Source organism: Cebus imitator, unplaced genomic scaffold (genome assembly GCF_001604975.1).
Source record: "Cebus imitator isolate Cc_AM_T3 unplaced genomic scaffold, Cebus_imitator-1.0 Scaffold279, whole genome shotgun sequence".
Lineage (NCBI taxonomy): Eukaryota > Metazoa > Chordata > Mammalia > Primates > Cebidae > Cebus > Cebus imitator.
Genome location: NW_016107594.1, coordinates 3616026 through 3637620, shown reverse-complemented (window position 1 = coordinate 3637620; position 21595 = coordinate 3616026). Strand labels below are relative to the sequence as shown.

At 47.6% G+C, this 21595-nt stretch overlaps 2 protein-coding genes across 2 annotated transcripts in view; both read left to right on the top strand.

Annotated features, from left to right (window-relative positions):
• MYOM2 (myomesin 2) overlaps positions 1–21595 on the top strand; it is a 99715-nt gene that overhangs the window by 40308 nt on the left and 37812 nt on the right. Inside the window, exons 16-24 of the mRNA XM_037728722.1 lie at positions 2396–2579; positions 4655–4829; positions 6296–6417; positions 8337–8524; positions 10930–11056; positions 15112–15290; positions 16979–17093; positions 19548–19704; positions 19797–19903. Of these exons, the coding sequence (XP_037584650.1) occupies positions 2396–2579; positions 4655–4829; positions 6296–6417; positions 8337–8524; positions 10930–11056; positions 15112–15290; positions 16979–17093; positions 19548–19704; positions 19797–19903 (1354 nt within the window). The remainder of the gene's footprint in view (positions 1–2395; positions 2580–4654; positions 4830–6295; positions 6418–8336; positions 8525–10929; positions 11057–15111; positions 15291–16978; positions 17094–19547; positions 19705–19796; positions 19904–21595) is intronic.
• On the top strand, positions 12290–13995 carry LOC108284421 (fibroblast growth factor receptor 4). The gene is made up of 5 exons (XM_017501126.2): positions 12290–12650; positions 12736–12926; positions 13266–13388; positions 13495–13565; positions 13809–13995. Exons 1-5 carry the CDS (start codon positions 12581–12583, stop codon positions 13948–13950), a joined length of 597 nt encoding a protein of 198 aa, XP_017356615.1. The 5' UTR covers positions 12290–12580; the 3' UTR covers positions 13951–13995.

Here is a 21595-nt window from a genome sequence, read left to right as displayed (position 1 = left end):
AGTGCTGGGATTACAGGCACTTTAATGTGTTTGCAGGCCAGGTGAGCCATGACACCTCACCTGTGAACACACTTTTAGAGCGAGGACTCTACCGGGAGTCGGTACGTGGGCAGACTCTGTCGACATCCCTGCCTGCTGTCAGTATTGATGACATGACAGGCACGCTTTGTTTTTTGTTGGTAAATTTTATTATTTTATTTTTCCATAAGTTACTGGGGGTACAGGTGGTATTTGCTTACATGAATAAGTTCTTCAGTGGTGATTCGTGAGATGTTGGTGCACCCATCACCTGAGCAGTGTACACTGCACCCCATTTGTAGTCTTTTATCCCTCGCACCCCTCCCACTCTTTCCCCCAAATCCCCAAGTCCATCATCTTCTTATGCCTTAGCGGCAGGCACACATTTTTAAGAAAATGTAATTTCAACTTTTATTTTAGCTTCAGGGAGTACCTGTGTAGCTTTTGACAAGGGCATGTTTTGAGACACTGATTTCGAGGTGCAATTGATCTTATCACCTAGCTGGTGAGCACAGCGCTCCGTAGGTAGTTTTTCAGCCCTTGCCCTATGTGTTAGGCCTGGGCGCCTACTGTAGACATCTTTGTGTCCACGTGAACTCAGTGTTTAACTCTCATTTGTAAGTGAGATCATACGGTATTTGGTTTTCTGTTCCTGTGTTAAATCACTTAGTATAACAGCCTCCAGCGGCACCCATGTGGCTGCACAGGACAGGATTTTGTTCCTTTTTATGGCTGTATAGTATTCCACAGTGGGGTTGCACTGCATTTTCTCTATGCAGTCTACTACTGACGGGCACCAGGTGGGAGGATTCCATGTCTTCACTGCTGTGAACATACAGGTGCATACGTCTTCTGGTAGAATGATTTATTTTCCTTTGGGCATATCCCCAGTAATGGGATTGCTGGATGAAATGGTACTTCTGTTTTAAGTTCTTTGAGAAGTCTCTAACCTACTTTCCCCAGTGGCTGAACTCATTGACGTTCCCCCAGCAGCGGATAAGCATTCCCATTACGGGTCCACGTTTGGATGTAGGAGAGGGAGCTCTGCTGTAGCCACCTGGACTGCAGTTGCTTGGGGCTGGGAGGGGCTCAGGCCCATGACGCCGTGGGGTTCCCACCACAGATGCCTGGGGCAGATGCAAGATAGCGACTTTTCACATTCACCAAAGTGAGAGAAGACGCCTTCAAATACGAATCTAATTTCTAGAAGTCTGGGTCGCTGTCTAAAATTTTCAGCAGACTTAGCAGGTCAGTGTATATCCAACTTTTACTACCGCAAAACTACATTCAAGAAAGGAGTTTTATCTCTATGTGAAAAAAAAATAAAACATGTAATCAGGGTTTTTTAAGTAATTACAAAAGACAGAAATTAAACAAGCAGTATATAGAATTTGGGAAAGACAGAGGAGTTACATGGAATACAATTAAAATCAACAATAATTCCATCATAAAATAGCCATATTCATATGTGGTACATATATTTATAGTCTTTTTCTCCATAGATTTTAATGTACTTGTTATATTACACAATTTTCATTTTGTGTTACATTTCACAAAGTAACATAATTCCTCTTATTAAAGATTGTAATACAATATTTAGGTGGCTATGTGGTTTTTAATCTAGGCACATGTAATGTGTTTTACTGTATTGACAGTCATTTAGATTACTGACATTTTATCACTGCCCCAAGTAGCCACACTATGGTAATAATTTTAAATTGAAATGCTACTCACTGAGTTATGATGGAATTTTACAAATATACTCCTAAATTATCTTTCATTATTTGCAAGTTAATTCCATTTTACTAAAACTACAACCTAGGTATTGATTCCCTTACATTTTCTATGGTTGAATAATTTAATGGAAAAAAATTGTATTAGTAAACATTATCAACTGTGGGTAATTTACTTCCTTCTCCAAATTGGTATCATTGTCATACAGCTCAGAAAAGGCCGGCTGTGGTGGTTCATCCCTGTAATCCCAGCACTGTGGGAGGCCAAGGCAGGCAGATCATGAGGTCAAGAGTTCGAGACCAGCCTGACCAACCTGGTGAAACCCTGTCTCTACTAAAAATACAAAAATTATCTGGACATGGTGGCACGTGCCTGTAATCCTAACTACTCAGGAGGCTAAGGCAGGAGAATCACTTGAACTCGGGAGGTGGAGTTTGCAGTGAGCAGAGATCACGCCACTGCACTCCAGCCTGGGCAACAGAGCGAGACTCCATCTAAAAAAAAAAACAAAGATGCATGCCCATCCTCTGTGTGAGATGCAGCGGGAGCACCTGGTGGACCTGCGTTGGCGAGAACGGAGCTTCCTTCCACACAACTCTGGGAACGTCTCTCTTTTCACTTCCAGTCTCATTTCTCTTTGTAGTCCGTGGTGGGGAGTGGTAGCTGGCAGAGAGTCAACGCCGAGACGGCTGTGAGGTCCCCGAGATATGCCGTGTTTGACCTTATGGAGGGGAAGTCGTACGTGTTCCGAGTGCTGTCAGCAAACCGGCACGGCCTGAGCGAGCCGTCAGAGATAACATCTCCCATTCAGGCCCAGGACGTAACTGGTGAGCCGTCACCCTGGGTGCCCCCAAGTCAGGACAGGCTAAGAGTGGCGTGACACCAAATAGCCTAAAATTTTGTGACTAAAGACATTAACGTTGTAAGCAAGTTGAAGTTCAAGTTGAATTTAAAATGACTTTATGAGTGATTAAGAGCTCTCTGACATTTCTCGACATTTCTCTGAAGCTCCATCTTCTTTTCATGAAGCCAGTAAGTGAGCTGAAAAATACATTTAGGAAATAGTCACTTTTATTGTTTTTTTTAAACTTTTGTTTTAGGTTCAGGAGTCTATGTGTAGGTTTGTATTATGGGGGTGTGTTGTAAAGATTATTTTGTCATCCAGGTACTAAGCCTAGTAGCCATTAGCTACTTTTCCTGCTCCTCTCCCTCCTCCCACCCTAGACCCTCTAAAAGGCCCCAGTGTGTGTTGTTCCCCTCTATGCGTCCATGTGTTCTCATCATTTAGCTCCCACTTGTAAGTGAGAACACTCGGTATTTGGTTTTCTGTTTCTGCATTAGTTTGCTAAAAATAATGGCCTCCAACTTGACCCATGTTCCTGCCAATGACATGATCTTGTTCTTTTTTATGGCTGTGTGGTATTCCATGGTGTACATGCACCACATTTTCTCTATCCAATACGTCATTGATGGGCATTTGGGTTGATTCCATGTCTTTGCTATTGTGAATAATGCTACAATGAACATTCACACCCATATGTCTTTATGGTAGAACAGTTTATATTCTTCTGGTTATATACCCAGTACTGGGATTGCTGGGTTGAATGATAGTTCTTTTTTCGAGGAATGATGACACTGCTTTCCACAATAGTTGAACTAATTTCCATTCCCACCAACAGTGTGTAAGTGTTCCCTTTTCTCTGCAATGGTCACTTTTAAAGTAATTCACATTTTAAGTACACTAGGGTTCTTTTGTGTGTATGTGTGCGTGTTTTTAAAAAAAACTGTTTTGTAGAGACAGGGTTTCACCATCTTGCCCAGGCCAGTCTTGAACTCCTGAACTCAAGGAATCCTCCCATGTTGGCCTCTGAAAATGTTGGGATTCCAGGCGCGAGCCAGTGCACCCAGCCAGGCAGTAGAGTTTCTTGCCCATCTGGCTTGAGGGTCCCTCTTGGAAGGTTTCAAATACAGATAACAGAAATTTTGAATTGTAATCCCTGAAGTCATAACTCCTTCATGGATTGCAGTTAACTAGCGTGTAAATGGAGGCCCCATGGAAGTCCCCAGAAGCCTTCATGGGAGGTACGCTGGTGTCAGGAACGCAGTTCTGAGTGCCTGGGTGCCCTCCACACTCTCTCTCTATGCTGTGTTTCCTGAGAAAGCCACATACAGAAATGAACAATGTCACGAGGCCGGCTGCCTCCAGGGTGTCCTCGAGTTTCTAACTGGTTCTGGTTTTAACTGAAGTTCTTAGAACTCATACCCAGAACCACAGGCTTGACGAGACCAGCTGTCTCTCACAGGTCCCAGCCTTCTTTTGATTTATGGCATATGTGGAGAATGACCGTGAGCATAATTGAGAAACACTGTGGTTTTGGCCCAGGTGGCCGGCACAGAGGACACGCGTGGTACCGTGGCCTGAGCAGACCCCAATCCGCAGTCCACTAGTGAGGCCTGGCATGAGATGAGAAGATCTGATGGTCATGTCATGATTGAATTTTGAGTCCCCTGGGAGATTCCAAAAGATCTGATAAAAACGAGTCTTACTTTCTTAAAATTGGTAATTTCCAGTCCAAAAAATAGTTGTTACCCAGGCAGCCTGACCCCCAGTGCCAACAGAGGACCTTTTTAAAGCTCTGGTGGAGGACAGGAGGCTTCAGGATGTCATTCTGTGTCTCTAGGAGTTGTGTGGAGCTCAGGAAGAGATGGGAGTGGCCAGCCCCTCCCAACGTCCCTCGGGTGGTCGGCCCTGGACTCGGCTCCTGCTCTCAGACCCCTTGTTGAATTTCTTCCAAACCCCCAACTGGCTGTCCAGTTCCCTGTGAAAAGGTCAGGGAGATCTCTGGTGTAGCCCCCAAAGCTCTGATGCCATTTCATCACTCCTGTTGTCTCCTACATAAAGTTGTCCCTTCTGCTCCTGGTCGGGTTCTTGCATCCCGAAACACCAAGACGTCAGTGGTGGTTCAGTGGGACAGACCCAAGCACGAGGAGGACCTGCTGGGCTACTACGTGGACTGCTGTGTGGCCGGAACCAATGCCTGGGAACCCTGCAACCACAAGCCCATTGGATACAACAGGTGCGGCTCCCGCTTCCCACCCCGGCCCTGGAGTCAGCAGTGAAATGAAGCATGAGAAACAAGACCATTTAGGTCCCATGGCCCCCAGCACAGGGAGAACCATGGTCGCAAGGCTTCTGCATACATGAGCCTCAGCCACACGAGAGGGCTGTGTACTTTTAAGGTTTGACTACTTGGATGAGCTGCTTACGACACATGCTCATCTTCACCGAAATGATTTATTTATGAATTAAAGGAGAGTTCCAGAACCTGTTTTTTTTTTTTCTGACATAATTAACACTTAAGCCTTTTCTTTGACTATAGTTGAAAATAGCAACTATAGTTGAAAATAGTGACTACGATGTGAAAGTCATTTTTTTTTTGGTATTGATTTTTTTGAACTTTAAAGTTGCTTTGTTCACGTGCCTGGTAGTTCTATTCTCCGGCTCCTGATGGAGACCCCGCCAGGAGCCCACACTTTGCTCGTGATGGGGGCAGCTCGGGGGATGCTGGTTGGCTTTGCAGGTGAAGGCCAGTGGTCCTGCCTTTGGAGAGGACTTTCTCCTGCTGCCTGCTGAGTGTGCGGTATGTCTGAGGTTATTCAGTTTCTCTGCAACGTGCTTCTTAGGAAAATGTAGGCAGCTGCCAGAATCACCCTTGTGGATGGATGATCAATTATGGCTCAGCCATTTCTCCTTTTAAAATCTTAAAAAAATACACTGTAAAAAGCAGTGGCTAACAAGGACAGATGTCGTTGAGAAGAACAACAATTAGATGTTCTTCTCAGTCCACACCAAATGCAGAAAGATCAATCAAAATAAGAAACTTAAAACATTATTCTAATACAAGGAAATGGTTAGAAAATATTTATTGACTGTTTGTGATAAATAATAATTGCTTACATGTACTATCTACCCTGCACAAGGTGCTTGTGCTAAGTTCTCTACCTAGAGTTTTCCATGTAGTGCCTGCAACAATGCTGTGAGGTAGGGATTATCATCCCCATCTTAGAGATAGAAAAACAGAGTCTTACAGGGGTTAAGAAACTTGATTAAGGTGATAACATCTGTTAGGTGTCAAAGCCAGTATTTGAGGCTAGTCTATCTGACTTCAAAGGCTTGGCCTTTAGCCACCGCAGCATGATTACTGCTCATTACACTTTACGTACCTGGGTTCTTTCAGATAAGAAATGGCATACTGTTGGATAATAGACCTTTGATCCAGACGAGGCCCAGAAAGTGCAAAAGCAAAGGTGAAGTCACAGAACAAGTGGCTTTGACACCACTTGTAGTCACTCCGGCTGTAATTGGTTGCCATGACCTTACTTTCAGGCTCTAAATGTTGAGCTAATTAACTAGAACTGGAAATGAAGGATGTATGTGATGAATAAAACTTTTGCATGATGTGTTCAACATGATTTCCGTTTCTGCTGCAGGAGAGAAAAAGCAGAGCTTCGCAGTTCTGACCCTGGTCCCTGTGTTTCCCAGGTTCGTGGTGCACGGCTTAACCACGGGAGAGCAGTACATCTTCCGGGTCAAGGCGGTCAATGCCGTGGGGATGAGTGAAAACTCCCAAGAATCAGACGTCATAAAAGTACAGGCGGCACTCAGTAAGTCGCTCACGGCTGTTCTGTGCCAGTCGCTCCCGTACACTGTAATTTCTGCATGAAGAAACATTTATGATGCCATTTGGAATGTTACTGGAGGAAAAAAGGAGACCAACTGGTTGAACAGAGAACACGCAGTTCTTCAAAGCCTCTTGGCTGGCTGCTTGTCTTAGAAATGATAGTGCGAGAGGCAGAAATGATAATATGCCAATAAAGTGCAAATTAAAAATAAAAACATTAGAGGTCACATGTGTTGCCAAATACCTGTACTCACGTTAAAATATATGCTGTAGGGGATACATTTCTGTTTTCAAAATCTGTGCTAAAATACAGCAACATCAATCACCTTACTCAGCTCAAGGAACTTAAATCATTTCAGGGAATGTCACGTTTATAGAACTTTGTGACTTTGTTCGTAAACAGAGATGTTTACAGTTTTGATCAAACGAGACAGTTGGGATCCTAAGTCTCAGGGACCGTCTGTAGAACAGCTGCTCTACAAAGCTGCGCTGCATCCTTGTGTCTGTTTTCTTATGACATGCACCTCACCAAGAAAGCACACATATTCAGGAAGATTTTGAAACACAAATGTCACATATGACATATTTTAACTCACAGAGAGAACAGTTTTGCTCTTTAATGATTTTTCATCTCCAACTAAATTTATAATATTTTGGGAAATTAAAACTTATCTTCTAATGATATTGCTGCTGGATTTCCAGGGAATGTCAATTGTGATAACACCTAGACAGGTACAATAGCACTAACTGTTTTGTTTTAAGATAACTCTAAACTCCTCTCAGTTTTTTCAGAGGGATTTTCAAACATTCCCATTTTCCTTTTTAAGTCACTCCTACTAAATGAAAGCCAGTCTCTCTTTTTTGAGATAGTCTCTCGTCTATGGCCACACCACCCTGAACGCGCCCAGTCTCGTCTGATCTTGGAAGCTAAGCAGGGTCGGGCCTGGTTAGTACTTGGATGGGAGATAGAGTCTCACACTGTTGCCCAGGCTGGAATGCAGTGGTGCGATCACAGCTCACTGCAGCCTCAACCTTTTTGGGCTCAAGCGATCCTCACGCCTCAGCTTCCTGATTACCTAGGACCACAGGCACACACTACCATGCCCAGCTAAGTTTTTAATTTTTTTGTAGAGATGGGGTTTCACCCTATTGCCTAGGCTGGTTTCAAACTCAGGAGCTCAAGCAATCCTCCTGCCTTGGCCTCCCAAAGTGCTGGGACTACAGGCATGAGCCACTGCGCCCGGCCTGGTTTTATTCTACAGTAAGAATCACTTACTCTAGTCAACTGTGTCTCAGGTAACAGAGGATGGCCACGTTGAGGTGACTCAGAGCTAGGCCAAAGCAGACTCGGGACCATCCATTCTAGACCTGAGAGCTGAAGGCGGTCCGTTTCAAATGTCCTGCTCAAACAGGGAAACAAGAATTCATACTCATTTGAAGGAATCTGAAGTTCCTATAACTGTGCAGGAAATTAAAATAAGCTGGAATAGTATCTGTCGTCTCTGGCCACAGATGCAGAGTAGCTGCTCCTTACGGTTGTAAAGGCGAAAGCTCGTCTCCAAGCTTCTTTTAGGGACATGGAGGACGGGACATCTGCTCTGCCAAATGCTTGCACCAGATTAAACTGTTCAGTGCCCTTGTCCTATGGAAACTTCAGCAGATACATTTAGAATAGCAATAAATATATATGAGAGATGCTGTTATTTATTTTTATACTCATCCCCTTTAAAGAGGCGTAAAGATCAGAATGGTTAAATGTGGGTCGAGAAGGATCAGAGGGCTCGGTGTCTAGGCCCATCTCCACATGGCTTCCTCCACCCTCTGCCACGCTAGAGCTGGTGGCCCTGGGACAAAGCCCCTGGCTGAGGTCCCTGGTGACTTCCTGGTTGTGCTTCCTTGCAGCCGTGCCATCCCATCCTTACGGGATCACGCTCCTTAACTGTGACGGCCACTCCATGACCCTCGGCTGGAAGGTCCCGAAGTTCAGCGGTGGCTCACCCATCCTGGGCTACTACGTGGACAAGCGCGAAGTTCACCATCAAAACTGGCACGAGGTCAATTCCTCGCCCAGCAAACCGACAATCCTAACGGTTGGTTGGTTTTTGTCTGTTCTTTTTTTCTTGCCTGGGTGGTTCTTTTACATTTTGGGCAGTGTTTCTGAGTTTGGTGGCATTAGATAATTTGATACAGACACAAAAATGGGTTAAAAAATGGCATCATGAGGTCATGAAGCTTTGGAGCTGAAAAGATGCTAGGAATCATGTTCTTTTTCTTTCTGAGAAGCAGTGAAGAAGAGAGCTCAGTGACGGAGTGGGTCTGGCAGTGAGTCAGTGACCTCTGGTGTGACCAGGACCTGGTCCCGGTACCCGTGATAACGTCCCTTGTTCCAAGCTCTGAGGCCTTGAGGGTAGGGATGCAGTTTCATGGGGATGCCCGAGGGGAGAGTCATGCTGAATGTGTTTAGGAAGAGAGTGACATTGACTCTCTGCCTGTCACCCACCGCTTCCCTGAGACATGCTTGTATGTCAAGCCTCTAGAGGAGTCCCTTGCTGCAGTGCCTGTGATGCTCAGGTGCAGATGGCGAGGACATCAACACAGAGCTCAGAGATCTGGGGTCAGATCCAGACGCACCCTTGGCAGCCACGGTCCTGTATCCCTCTCTGGCCCTTGACCCCTCATCTGAGCATGGATGAAGGACCGTCACCTCACACTGCATCCCCCATCCCAACCCCGAGACAGCCACAGACCCCTGGGGAGTCTCTTACACTCCAACAGGAGGGCTTTCTTTTTGGAGGGGGCAAGGTCTTCAAAGAGCTAATCTTTGTCTACTAGAAAATTCTGCTTTATAAATATATCTCTTATAATATGTAATATATTTTTAATATTTTATGTATACATTATGATATATGGGCAACTTTCCAGTTTGTTGTGACATTATTGATATCTTGCCCACATTCAATCTGTGTTCCCATGCCTTAGAATGTCTACATGTTCTCAACTTAAAAATTATTTTATTTTTAATTGACAAATAATTGTTTGTACAAATGGGGTACAATGTAATATTTTAATATTGCATTATGGATTATGGGTACATTAGCTTGATTAAATCAAGCTAATTAACATCTTCATTGCCTCCCAGTACTTATAATTTTTTGTGGGGAGAACATTTAAAATCTGTTTATTTATGTATTTATTTATTTTTTGAGACAGTGTCTCACTCTGTCACCCAGGCTGGGGTGCAGTGGCACGATCTCGGCTCACTGCAAGCTCCGCCGCCCAGGTTCAAGTGACTCTCCTGCCTCAGCCTCCCAAGGAGTACAGGCGTGCATCACTACACCTGGCTAATTGTGCATTTTTTAGTTGTGACAGGGTTTCACCATGTTGCCCAAGTTGGTCCTGAATTCCTGACTGACCCCAGGTGATCTGCTCATGTTGGCCTCCCAAAGTGCTGGGATTACAGGTGTGAGCCAATGTTCCTGGCCTGAAATCTATTCTAAAAATCGTTTGAAATCCATCTACAACACATTATTATGGGCTACATCATCTCTGTGCTGTACAAGAAGTGCCAGAACTCCCCCATCCTGTTCCTGCTGGAAGTTTGTCCCCCTGGGCCAGCACCCCCCCCCCTGCCCTGTGCCCGCCCTCCGGGCCCCTATCTGTGTGAGCGCAGCTGTTTTGGATTCCACATCTGAGCGAGGCCACGCCTGTCTGTCCTTCTGTGCCTGGCTCATCTCACTCAGCAAAACAGTCCTTTACTCCATGCGACATTCCTGGGAAAGACACCGGCTTCCTTTCGGAATGCTTCGCTGCTACTTCAGTGAGGAGGATGAAGGCCCTCACCTCGGACTGAAGTGGTTTACCCTCAGACATCTTGCTATGGAAGCTGTTTTTTGAAACAGTGTTTACCTAGAGAGTGTTTTTGTTCCGCAGGCCATGCAGAGTGAGGCTCCTGGAGTTGGCCAAAGGCCTTCCTAGAGCTTTGTCCCCTAGCCAGGCAGCGTCCTCAAGGGTCTGGGGGGTGGCCCAGGACTGCAGCACCCCAGAACCTGGGCAGCCCGGGGGCCCTTGCCCTGCGGAGTCCGAGTGTGGGGCACATGGCAGGCTTCATCTCCAGGGTGACCCCCTTGTGTCCAGCACACGGCCTGATCGGGGGATAGCGTGTGACTTGAGTGCCTGTCTCCTCCAGGTCTCTGCCCTTGCCTTGGCTCTGGGCAACAGTCACCTCTCTGGGCCTCAGTTTCCTTACCTGCTCCTGGGGTACCACCTGTCCCCTGTCCCCCGTAGGAGCCTTTGGGAACTGAGTGAGGGATACATGTAAGGTTTCATGCAGCTGCGGCTTGTCAGATGCATCAGGAGCCTTCCTGAAATATTTGCTCCAATTTCCTGACAAGGTTCCTTCCTCTCATGTTTTATTTCACAAGCCAGTTATAAAAACTCCTTTCCCTCAGTGGGTTGTACTTTATCTCACGTAATCATTTAAACAAAATCTGAATAGGTGGACGGCTTGACGCAAGGCTCACTCTACGAGTTCAAAATTGCTGCCGTCAACCTGGCCGGCATCGGGGAGCCCTCAGACCCCAGCGAGCACTTCAAGTGTGAGGCCTGGACCATGCCAGAGCCCGGTGAGTGGCTGCCCCCAGGACACCTGCCTCCTGGTGCACAGGCTGGCTGGGAAGGGGCCTCTGCGGCTGCGGCTCAGGCCTTGACAGCTTTCACAATGCATCTTTTCCTCTGACACCTGCAGCCACAGAGCCATTGTGCGCCAGGCACTGTGCAGGACTGTGAGTTGAGTCAGGCAGACACAGGGTCTAGTCTGGGGCGTGTGTGGTCCAGAGGCTGATGATGAAGGCAGAATAGGAGGCCCTGAGGTGAGGCAGGAGGGAGCACAGGACACCCAACCCAGACCGTGGGGGAGAGGGACAGCTTCCCATGCATCCCCTGACCTATGACAAGGACCTGGCCTGGGTCCCCTTCCCCTAAAGGAGCAGAGAGGGACCGAAGGGCAGGCAGAGAGGGTCTCAGGTGGAGGGGAAGGTGCCAGCCCAGGCCCCAGCTGGGAGGCACAGCAGGGCTCTCCTTTGTGGGTGACCTCCTGCTGTTTTCCTCTCAGACCGTTTGGGGATCTCGGGGCTTCCAGTTCTAAAAGGCATAACAGTTGCAAATCTGCTTTGATTTAGCTCGCACTCCACTCGTTTTTTATTTTGAGATGAGGTCTCTCTATGTTGCCCAAGCTGGTCTTGAACTCCTGGGGCTCAAGCCATCTTCCACCTCAGCCTCATGAGTAGCCGGGACTCCAGGTTCACGTCACTGTGCCCTGCTCACACTCTCCGCTTTCACAAGTTCTCAAGTGCCAGACATTGATTTGTCTCTAACCTGTCAGGGATCAAATGCGATGGATGATATATGTGTACTTCAACAAAGTAAAACCTGAAAGTTGAAGCTGAAAAAGTTGAAAGTTCAGAGTGTTTTCCAATGTTATGGCCAGAGTATACTGCCTTTTTCCTTTCAGTCAGTGTCTTTTGACTTAATAAATCAGCTGCTAAGAATCCAAATAAAAAAATCCTTCCCCTCCCCTCCCCTCCCACCCTCCCTTCCCCTCCCCTNTTTGAGATGGAATCTCTCTCTGTCCCCTAGGCTGGAGTGCAGTGGGGTGATCTCAATTCTCCTGCCTCAGCCTCCTGAGTAGCTACAGGCATGCACCACCATGCCCAGCTAATTTTTGTACTTTTAGTAGGGTCAGGGTTTCACCATGTTGATCAGGCTGGTCTTGAACCCCTGACCTTGTGATCCACCTGCCTCAGCCTCCCAAAGTGCTGGGATTACAGGTGTGAGCCACTGCACCCGGCCCTAGGCCTGCCTCTTAGATCCTTGATGTAATTGCATCCTTGAAACTGCTATGACAGGTAGGGTGTGACCCACTGCTCCATTTCCTACAAGATGACCCTGAAATTCAGAGATGCTAGGAGACTTTTTCAAGGCCACACAGACTAGCAAGGATTGTGGCCTAGGTGACCCCTAGGTCCAGTGCTCCTTGTTCTGGCCCTGCCTCTGCGGTCTCCCTCCTGTAGTTGGAGGGCAGCTTTACCCCATCTGCTGCCTTTGCAGGCAACGCTTCTGACAAGGACTTGGCAGACCTGGTTTCGGAGATGGAGGTGATGAAGCTGATTGGCCGACACAAGAACATCATCAACCTGCTGGGTGTCTGCACCCAGGAAGGTAGGGCAGAGGCGGGGCTGGTGGCATGGGCTGTTAGGGCTCAGAGCCACAGCTTTGGCAGCCTCTCTGTGCGCTCCCTTCGTAGGGCCCCTGTATGTGATCGTGGAGTGCGCCGCCAAGGGAAACCTGCGGGAGTTCCTGCGGGCCCGGCGCCCCCCAGGCCCCGACCTCAGCCCTGACAGTCCTCGAAGCAGTGAGGGGCCGCTGTCCTTCCCAGTCCTGGTCTCCTGCGCCTACCAGGTGGCCCGAGGCATGCAGTATCTGGAGTCTCGGAAGGTACAGGCAGTGGGGCTCTGGGCCCCTGTCAATCTCTCCATCTCCACTCTCTCAGGCCTGTGGCATTAAATGTCCCCAACTTCTCCCTCTCTGCTCTTTTTCATTACCCCACCTCAATGTCCCCAGGCTTTCGCACCTTCCCAAATTCCCCACTTGTTCCTCACACGCCTCGCCCATAGGCTCAGAGGATGCAGGAGAGGGTGCTCCCCCTTTCTAAACCTCAACCTCCTTGTCTGTAAAGTGGGTGGAGGGCCCCTGCCCCCAGGCCTGCTGGTGGGTGGTATGTGCTCAGCTCCCAGCCAGGAGTCCTGATGGACCCAAGCTCCTCCTCCCCTGTAGTGTATCCACCGTGACCTGGCTGCCCGCAATGTGCTGGTGACCGAGGACAATGTGATGAAGATTGCTGACTTTGGGCTGGCCCGAGGTGTCCACCACATTGACTACTATAAGAAAACCAGCAATGTGAGGGAGATGGGCAGAACTGGATGGGGGTAGAGGAGGGCTGGGCCTGGGGCTGGCAGGCTTGGGAACATGTGGGACTCTGTACTGAGGCCCCTCTCCTCTCCAGGGCCGCCTGCCTGTCAAGTGGATGGCGCCCGAGGCCTTGTTTGACCGAGTGTACACACACCAGAGTGATGTGTGAGTTCTGCCAGTGGTGACTGTCCTACCCCACAAAAAGGGCAAGACGCTGCCCAGTCACATGGCCCCAGGAGTCAGGTGCTCAAGGGCTCCTTCAGATTTGGCCTGGGACCCAAGTGGGACCAGACTTAGGGGAGTCCATTCCTCACCGGCTGTGGTGGGTTGTACCTGTGGGGTTCCCCCATCCTAACCTTGATTGTAGGGAGGGCGCTGAGCCCCACTGAGCCCTGGCCCTGTCTCCAGGTGGTCTTTTGGGATCCTGCTGTGGGAGATCTTCACCCTCGGGGGCTCCCCATACCCTGGCATCCCGGTGGAGGAGCTGTTCTCGCTGCTGCGGGAGGGACATCGGATGGACCGGCCCCCACACTGCCCCCCGGAACTGTGAGGCCTCATCCTGCCCCTGTCCCCAACTTTCCAATCCTCCTCCTTCGCCCTGACCATGGCCTCAGGGTTTGCCCCAGCCAGAACAGCACTACTCCTCCTCCTCTTCCTCTTCCATCTCCTCCCCCTCCTCCATGTACTCCCTCCCTCCTCCTCCTCCTTCCCCTCTATCTCTTCCACCTCCTCCTCCTCCCCCTCCCCTCCTCCCCCCTCCTTCCCCCTCCTCCTTCCCCCCTCTTCCTCCTCCTCCTCCATCCACCCCTCCTCTTCCCCCTCCTCCTCCCCCTTCTCTTCCTTCTCCTCCTCTTTTTCCTTCTCCTCCTCTTCCTCCCCTTCCTCCCTTCCACCTTCTTTGCTACCTTCTTTCCTGCCCTTCTACCTTTCTTGTTTTAATGAAATTAATATATGGACCTTAGAAAACCAATGGTAAAAAAAGCCATTCTACTTTCCTGAGCCTTTTTGAAGGTTGATAGGAGGCGGCCTCTCGAGGCACAAGGCCGCAGTGAGACTGGCTGAGGATGGTGGGGGGCTGCCTCTCTGCTCCCCTGCACCACTTGGTGCTTGCCTGGACCTGGGCCTCAGTGCCACACACCCTCAGTTGCCGTGGGTGTTTGTAGAGGGCAGGGCTGCAGCTGTGTGCTGCTGGCCAGGTGGGCAGTCTCCCTGAGTGACTGTGACCCACAGGCATGCAGCCCTCGGGAGGGTAACTTAAGAACCCATCCTTTTCTGCACACTGTTCCTCTCTGTGATAGTATCTGCTGGTCCTGCAAGTGCAGCGTGGACTTCTGGATGATTCTACGTGGTCCCACAGTTTCCCTGATGCCCACAGAGGGGGTGGCAGGAGCGTTAGGCTGGGTCCTCATCCTCCACCCCCAACATCATGGGAGCACCTTCCTTACCGCGCTCTCCAAGAGAGGCTGATAAGTATCAGATCGGGAACAGATACCCAGGGTCCTGATGGGGGGCGTCCTGGAGGAGCAGCAGGTCCCCAGGGCTGGAGCCGGGTGTGCAGGACTGGCTATGCACACAAAGGCAAGGTGGCATCTGATGTCACAGGTCCTGCATACGACCTGACGTTCTGTGAGGTCAGGGACACATCCAGGGCTGGAGCGGGTGTGCAGGACTGGCTATGCACACAAAGGCAAGGTGGCATCTGATGTCACAGGTCCTGCATATGACCTGACGTTCTGTGAGGTCAGGGACACGTCCTTGGTCATGCTGTGGAAGGCCCCCGTGTACTCCGGCAGCAGCCCTGTTTCTGGGTATTTCGTGGACTTCAAGGAGGAGGATGCTGGAGAGTGGATGACTGTCAATCAGACAGCAACGGCCAACCGTTATTTAAAGGTGAGTCTTGGCCGGGTGTGGTGGCTCATGCCTATAATCCCAGCGCTTTGGGAGGCAGAGGCGGGCCAATCACTTGCGGTCAGGAGTTTGAAACCAGCCTGGCCAATATGGTGAAACCCCATCTCTACTAAAAATACAAAAAATAAAAATAAAAAAAATTGCCAGGCGTGGTGGCGCCTGTAATCCCAGCTATCCAGGAAGCTGATGCAGGAGAATTGCTTGAACCCGGGAGGCAGAGGTTGCAGTGAGCTGATATTGTGACACTGCACTCCAGCCTGGGTGACAGAGTGAGACTCTGTCTCAAAAACAAAACAGAAACCAAACAAAACAAAATAAACAAAAAAATAAAGGTAAGCTTCCGTCTTGGTGTTTCCCTTTGTGTGAAAGTGCTGTTGGTCTCTGCAAGCCAGCACAGAGCCCTGAGGTGGACCCGTTCAGATGACCACGGTGTGGCTGCTGAGGACGTAGGTGCCATGTACACCGTGGGTCCCAGCAGATAGTGGGACAGTGCCTTGAGAACGCTGTGCCCTCCTCCCATTTACACCGAGGTGCTGTTTGCTCCGGGGAACTGCACCTGAAGTGCCTGTTTTATTTTGTATTGCAGTCTAATAGCTGTTAACTGTTCATGGGCTATGTCTCGGTGCTTTCCACAGGCACGAGGCATACTGTACTGTGTCCTTCCCCTTCACGCCCTGCATTTAATTTACTTGATTCGTGTGATCGTTAAAGTCCATGTGATAAACATCACACACAGATATACACACAGTTTTCATACCTGGAGCAGAATTATAATGTGTCAGTTGCTCCAGCCTCTCTGTCTCCAAATGTTTCTGTCTTTAGCACTGTGGTTCCTCAGTGACTGGGTCAGTTGTAAGGACTGCTTTGAGCCCCAGGAGGCCAACATGCTCCAGCTGAGTTGCCAACTGCCTTAACCCAGAGGTTTTCTTCTCTGGGTGCTGGGCCCTGTGGTGGGGCAGGCCTGTGTCCTTCCCTGTAGCACATCCACATCTGGGTCCAGCACCCAAGCACAGGCCATGAGGGCCTTCCATGGGTGACACCCTCCCAAAACCCCTTGACAATAGGAAACAGCTAGTTTCTTTAAAATGAACAAATCGGCGTCTAAGAATCAGCTAGGTAAGTCAACTAGAAGCTTAGTAAATATATATTGATGTGTATCAAAGCAGGTTATAATAGGAATAACTCATGTATGTACAAGTAGAGATGGGATTCATTTTGATGTCCCAATGATGATTTTGCACAGTTCAATATCACACTTAGAACAGTAGTTCCGTAGAATTATGAACTAACTACTGTTATAACTGTGATATTGAATTGTGTAAAACACATAACATAGAATTATTATGTGTCTATGTGTGGATGGGTATATGGAAGTATAAACACCAGATTATAAACTAGAGATATTGATTTTACTTCTGCTTTATAATAAGAGGTAAAAAAAATGCAAGAGGTTCTATCAGATTGGTAGCACATGTGTTTATTTCTCCAAAGTGAAATTCTGCATGATGGTGAATCTCCTCTTCCCTGCTTGTCTAGCTCGCTAAGTATCGTTCTTTCAACTGGACAAATAAGCTATTTTTGAAAAGACCTATTCATAATAAAATGTGAAAAATTCCAAGGTCGTCTTTATTTTACCTTCACACATATGGTCTTTCCTCTGTCATTTCAAGGTCTGTGACCTGCAGCAAGGGAAGACCTATGTTTTCAGGGTCCGAGCAGTCAATGCAAATGGTGTGGGCAGGCCCTCAGACATGTCGGAGCCTGTGCTGGTAGAGGCCAGACCAGGTAAGGCTTTGCCATTAGCCATTCAAAATAGCAAAAATTGTGGAACCACAATGACTTGGGGGGAGAGTGTGCATGTATTATGTATGTATGTATGTATGTGTGGATAAATGAATGGGAGAGTGTACATGTATTATGTATGTATGTGTGGATGGATGTATGGATAAATGCATGTATTATGTGTTCATGTGTGGATGGGTGTACAGATAAATGAGTGGGAGAGTGTGCATGTATTGTGCATATGTGTGGATGGGAGAGTGTATATGTATTGTGTGTGCATGTGTGGATGGGTGTGTGGATAAATGAATGGGAGAGTTATATGTGCATGTATGGATGGGTATATGGATAACTGGGAGAGAATACATGTATTATATGTGCATGTATGGATGGGTATATGGATAAATAACTGGGAGAGCATACATGTATTATTTGTGCATGTATGAAGGGGTATGTGGATAATGGAGAGTTATAGGTGCATGTATGGATGGGTGTATGGATAAATGAAAGGATGTCTTGTCATATTTTTAAAAAGATTTGGATGGGTAAATGAAGTATGCACTTTAATCTCTGCCTATGCACTAATGACCCTGGCATAGAGGGAGAGCACATTGGGTCGTGAAGACATGGTTGACAGGGGTTGTTCTTGGAATGGTCAAGTCATATGCAGGAAGGATGGTATTTTTAAAATATTATTGCTGGATTTTTATTAGAAAATTTTAAAGCTGTTGGTAATTTTCTTGGTTCCAATGAATAAAACTTCCCTGGAGTCAGCCTTAAAAGGGCGAGTACTTCTGGAGGCAGGGCACACACCCACAGGATACCTGGTTTATTTATTCCGTGTTGCTGGATAATTTATTTTAAAAAGTTTATTTGGCTCATGATTCTGGAGGCAGGAAGTCTAAGAAGCACAGTGTCGGCATCTGCTGTGGTGGCTCCAGTGAGGGCCTCCCACTGCCCTACAACATGGCGGAGAAGTGGGCATGTGCGGAAATGGCCCCAGCACGGGAGGCAGCCTTGCTTTATAACAAGGCTCTCACTGGAATTAGCCATTCCAGTTCAACCAGCCAACCAACAGCCAGGGTTATTAGCAGGAATCTACCCAGTCTTTCCAGAAAGACATTAGTCTATCTTACCAACCTCATCACCTCTTTTAAAAATATTTTTATTCCTTTATTTTTTATAGAGACAGGGTTTCGCTCTGTTGCCCAGGCTGGTCTTGAACTCCTGAGCTCAAGTGATCCTCCAGCTTGGCCTCCCAAAGTGCTGGGATTACAGGCATGAGCCACTGCCCCCAGTCCCCAATCACCTCTTAAAGGCCCCGCCTCCCAACACCATTGCACTAACTATTACATTGCAATGTGAGTTTTGGGGGGATAGCCACAGGAGTGTGACCTGAATAGCTCAGTGGAGCCTCAGGAAGCAGTTGAGCCTCAGACTGTGAAGGTCCCAATGGCTCTCTGTGGTGGCCTCTCACTGCTTCATTTCACCCTGACACCTGGTTTTCCTTGCACCTCTGTCTTCTTGGTGACCTGAGAGCCCCTACACTTCATGGCCTCAGTCCCATTCACCAGCAGAGGCTGAGCTGTATCTTGTCCAGTTCCTAATTCCTAAGAGATGACTTCTACCTTGCACGTGATCTGATGTTCACCTGGGTCAAAACATAGCAAATAAACCACAAACAACCCCTGCTTCCAAACAAGACAAGACAAGGCCCCATGGAGAAGGCAGAGCCGTGTGAAGGGGAGCTCAGTGGTGGGCACACGGCTGCTGGGCTTCCCTGTGAGGGCCAGGGGCGGAGATTCCAGAGAGAACAGGATCCTCAGGGCCTGGAGAGGCAGCCCTGAAAGGTTTTCTGCAGTTGCATGGGACTCAGAGGTGGAAGTGGCAGAAATGTGATAAATTAAAAAAACTAGCAGCAACAAAACAACCAAGCCCCTGCAGGTACTCCCTAAAGTGTTTTCTCTCGTGATTCTCTGATCGGTCCTGGGTCATTAAAAACAACTGCTGGTGTGGTATAAGATGAGGTCTCTGCTTTGGCTACACCTCTGGATTAGTCTTTTCTCACGCTGCTATGAAGAAATACCTGAGACCGGGTAATTTCTAAAGAAAAGATGTCTAATTGACTCACAGTTCTGTATGGCTGGGGAGGCCTCGGGAAACTTAGTCATGGCAGAAGGCACCTCTTTACAGGGCGGTAGGATGGAGTGAGTGCCAGCAGGGGAAATCCCAGATGCTTATAAAACCATCAGATCAGGGAGACTCACTCACTATTACCAGAACAGGATGGGGGAGGCCATCCCCACGCCCCAATCACCTCACTCCCTCGACACTTGGGGATTGCAATCCGAGATGAGATTTGGATGGGGACACAGAGCCAAACCATGTCACCTTCGCCCAGAAAAGAGTTCAAAGGACCCCGTGTCCCTAAGCCGCTCACCTCATGTTCTTTGTATGTAGGCACGAAGGAAATCAGTGCCGGTGTCGATGAAGAAGGCAACATCTACCTGGCCTTCGACTGCCAGGAAATGACGGACGCCTCTCAGTTCACCTGGTGTAAATCCTATGAAGAGATTGCAGATGACAAGAGGTTTAAAATCGAAACCGTGGGGGATCAGTAAGTCTGGCCTGGAAGTTGGATATTGCAAACTTTTAGAAGCTCCTGCAAACAGAAGCAGCTGACATTCACCTACTCTTCTTCTCTTTTAGCTCCAAGCTGTACTTTAAGAATCTGGATAAGGAGGATTTAGGGACTTACTCGGTGTCTGTAAGTGATACAGATGGAGTGTCCTCCAGTTTTGTTCTGGACCCAGAAGGTAATATCTGTACGGCAGAACCTTGCCTGTTTTGGTTTTATCACACTTTGAAAGATTGACACCAGCATAGAAAAAACTTACTTGCTTAGAAAAAAGAAGTATGTTTGCAGGAGGCTGGCTGTGGGGGATATGTATATAAGCTTACTTTGGAAATTAAACAAACTCTAAAGTTTATGTGGTTTCCATCAAATAGTCTCTGATCCAGACACATTGCTTGTATAGCCTTCAACCTGTACTTTTAAAGTTGAGTCCTAGCCACATTTTAATAGTTTGGTATGCAGAGGGTAACATATTAGCAAAGAAATCCATAAAATTACCGAGAAGCCTACAGATGGAAGAGTCTTCCCTCCCTTCCAACACTGAGAAAACTGGATAAACAAAGAAAAAAAATTTTTATGCATGTAATCGAGGGGAAAAACAATAGTTTTCTTAGGTAGGTTCACAGATCTGAGTTCATCAGGCACACAGGCTCAGGCAGGCAGGGCTGAGTTTTTTTAACTGCCTGGTATCATATGTGTTTATGTGGCCGCTCATCTACCTCACCCACAGGACAGAGTCAGCCTTAGACATTTTCAAACAAAGAGGCAGTGATGCAGCATGAAGTTGCAGGACTGGATGGTATCCTCAGATCTCTTTGGATCTTTAAGGCATTTGAGTTCCCAAAAGTTTTATATGAAAATGCTCTCTAGGGGTGGCATAAATGATCTCCAGGGATGCCCTAAGATTTACAAGCAGATCCTTTAGTTATCAGTCAATGTCCAGGTAGACAGGATGCAGAGGGTGTGACCTGAGAACATCTGACCCGGGACGAGTGCTGAGGGCTGGGCAGGTACCCACGGGGGCAGGAGGGGACAGCCAGAATCATACCCTCAGCTTCTCCAGTGTGTAGATCTGGCTCAATGTTGGTTAAATTCTGGAAAACTCTTGCACATTTAACAAGACACAGCTGGACCAATGAGGAGGCCCACACTGTCTCATTTTTCTTGGGTCCTCAGTTTGCCTCTCACAGGCAGGGCAGGAAGGACCCGAAATCTACATGCATGTTTTAAAGCAACCTCTGCTGGCCCTGCCTCCATGGTCTTGACACAGTTTTGTACCTTCAAGGCATCCTGAAGGAATTCTGAAAAGCTACGCGTTCCTCCACACCATTTCAAAGTTTCCAACTTAATTTTAAATGTTTTAAATATTTGCGAAAGATAAAATTTTTGCCTTCTCTTATATTATGTATAGACTTCGGATATATTTGAGGCAAAACTTTGAAGTTGAAGGTTTAGCTCATTCCATTTATGGAAATTCCTACTGGAAGATTTAATTGGGAAAGCCAGTGCTCCCTGTCAAACCAGTTGCCAATGTGAATTTACTTTTGGCCAGAAAAATCTGACTTCATTTTGAGTAGACATATTCACGAAAAGCTCAGAGACCAGCATCTCACTTCCGATTCTAATTTTAAGGAGGAAGGAAGGAGAAAACTGAACTGCTTGAGCGCCTCCGATTTTCTTGCTTTGCTCCTGGGACTTCGTTAGGAAAGCAAAATGCAATGTGTTTCATTTGATTTTTTTGTTTTCTTTCTTCCTTTTTTAAAATTCATGGTAATACACTTTCGTGATGGCTTTAGTGGTATGTATATTTTTCTTTAATGAGACTGAAGAAGGAAATCTTGAAGGAGAAGGAACATCACAGGCCACAGGCACA

What these genes read in the sequence shown, in the direction of transcription:
- LOC108284421 (XM_017501126.2), top strand. Translation starts at nt 12,581, where the DNA reads ATGGAGGTGATGAAGCTGATTGGCCGACACAAGAACATCATCAACCTG. An exon ending in GGGTGTCTGCACCCAGGAAG is followed by an intron (nt 12,651 to 12,735) that starts GTAGGGCAGAGG and finishes CTCCCTTCGTAG; the next exon opens with GGCCCCTGTATGTGATCGTG. An exon ending in AGTATCTGGAGTCTCGGAAG is followed by an intron (nt 12,927 to 13,265) that starts GTACAGGCAGTG and finishes CCTCCCCTGTAG; the next exon opens with TGTATCCACCGTGACCTGGC.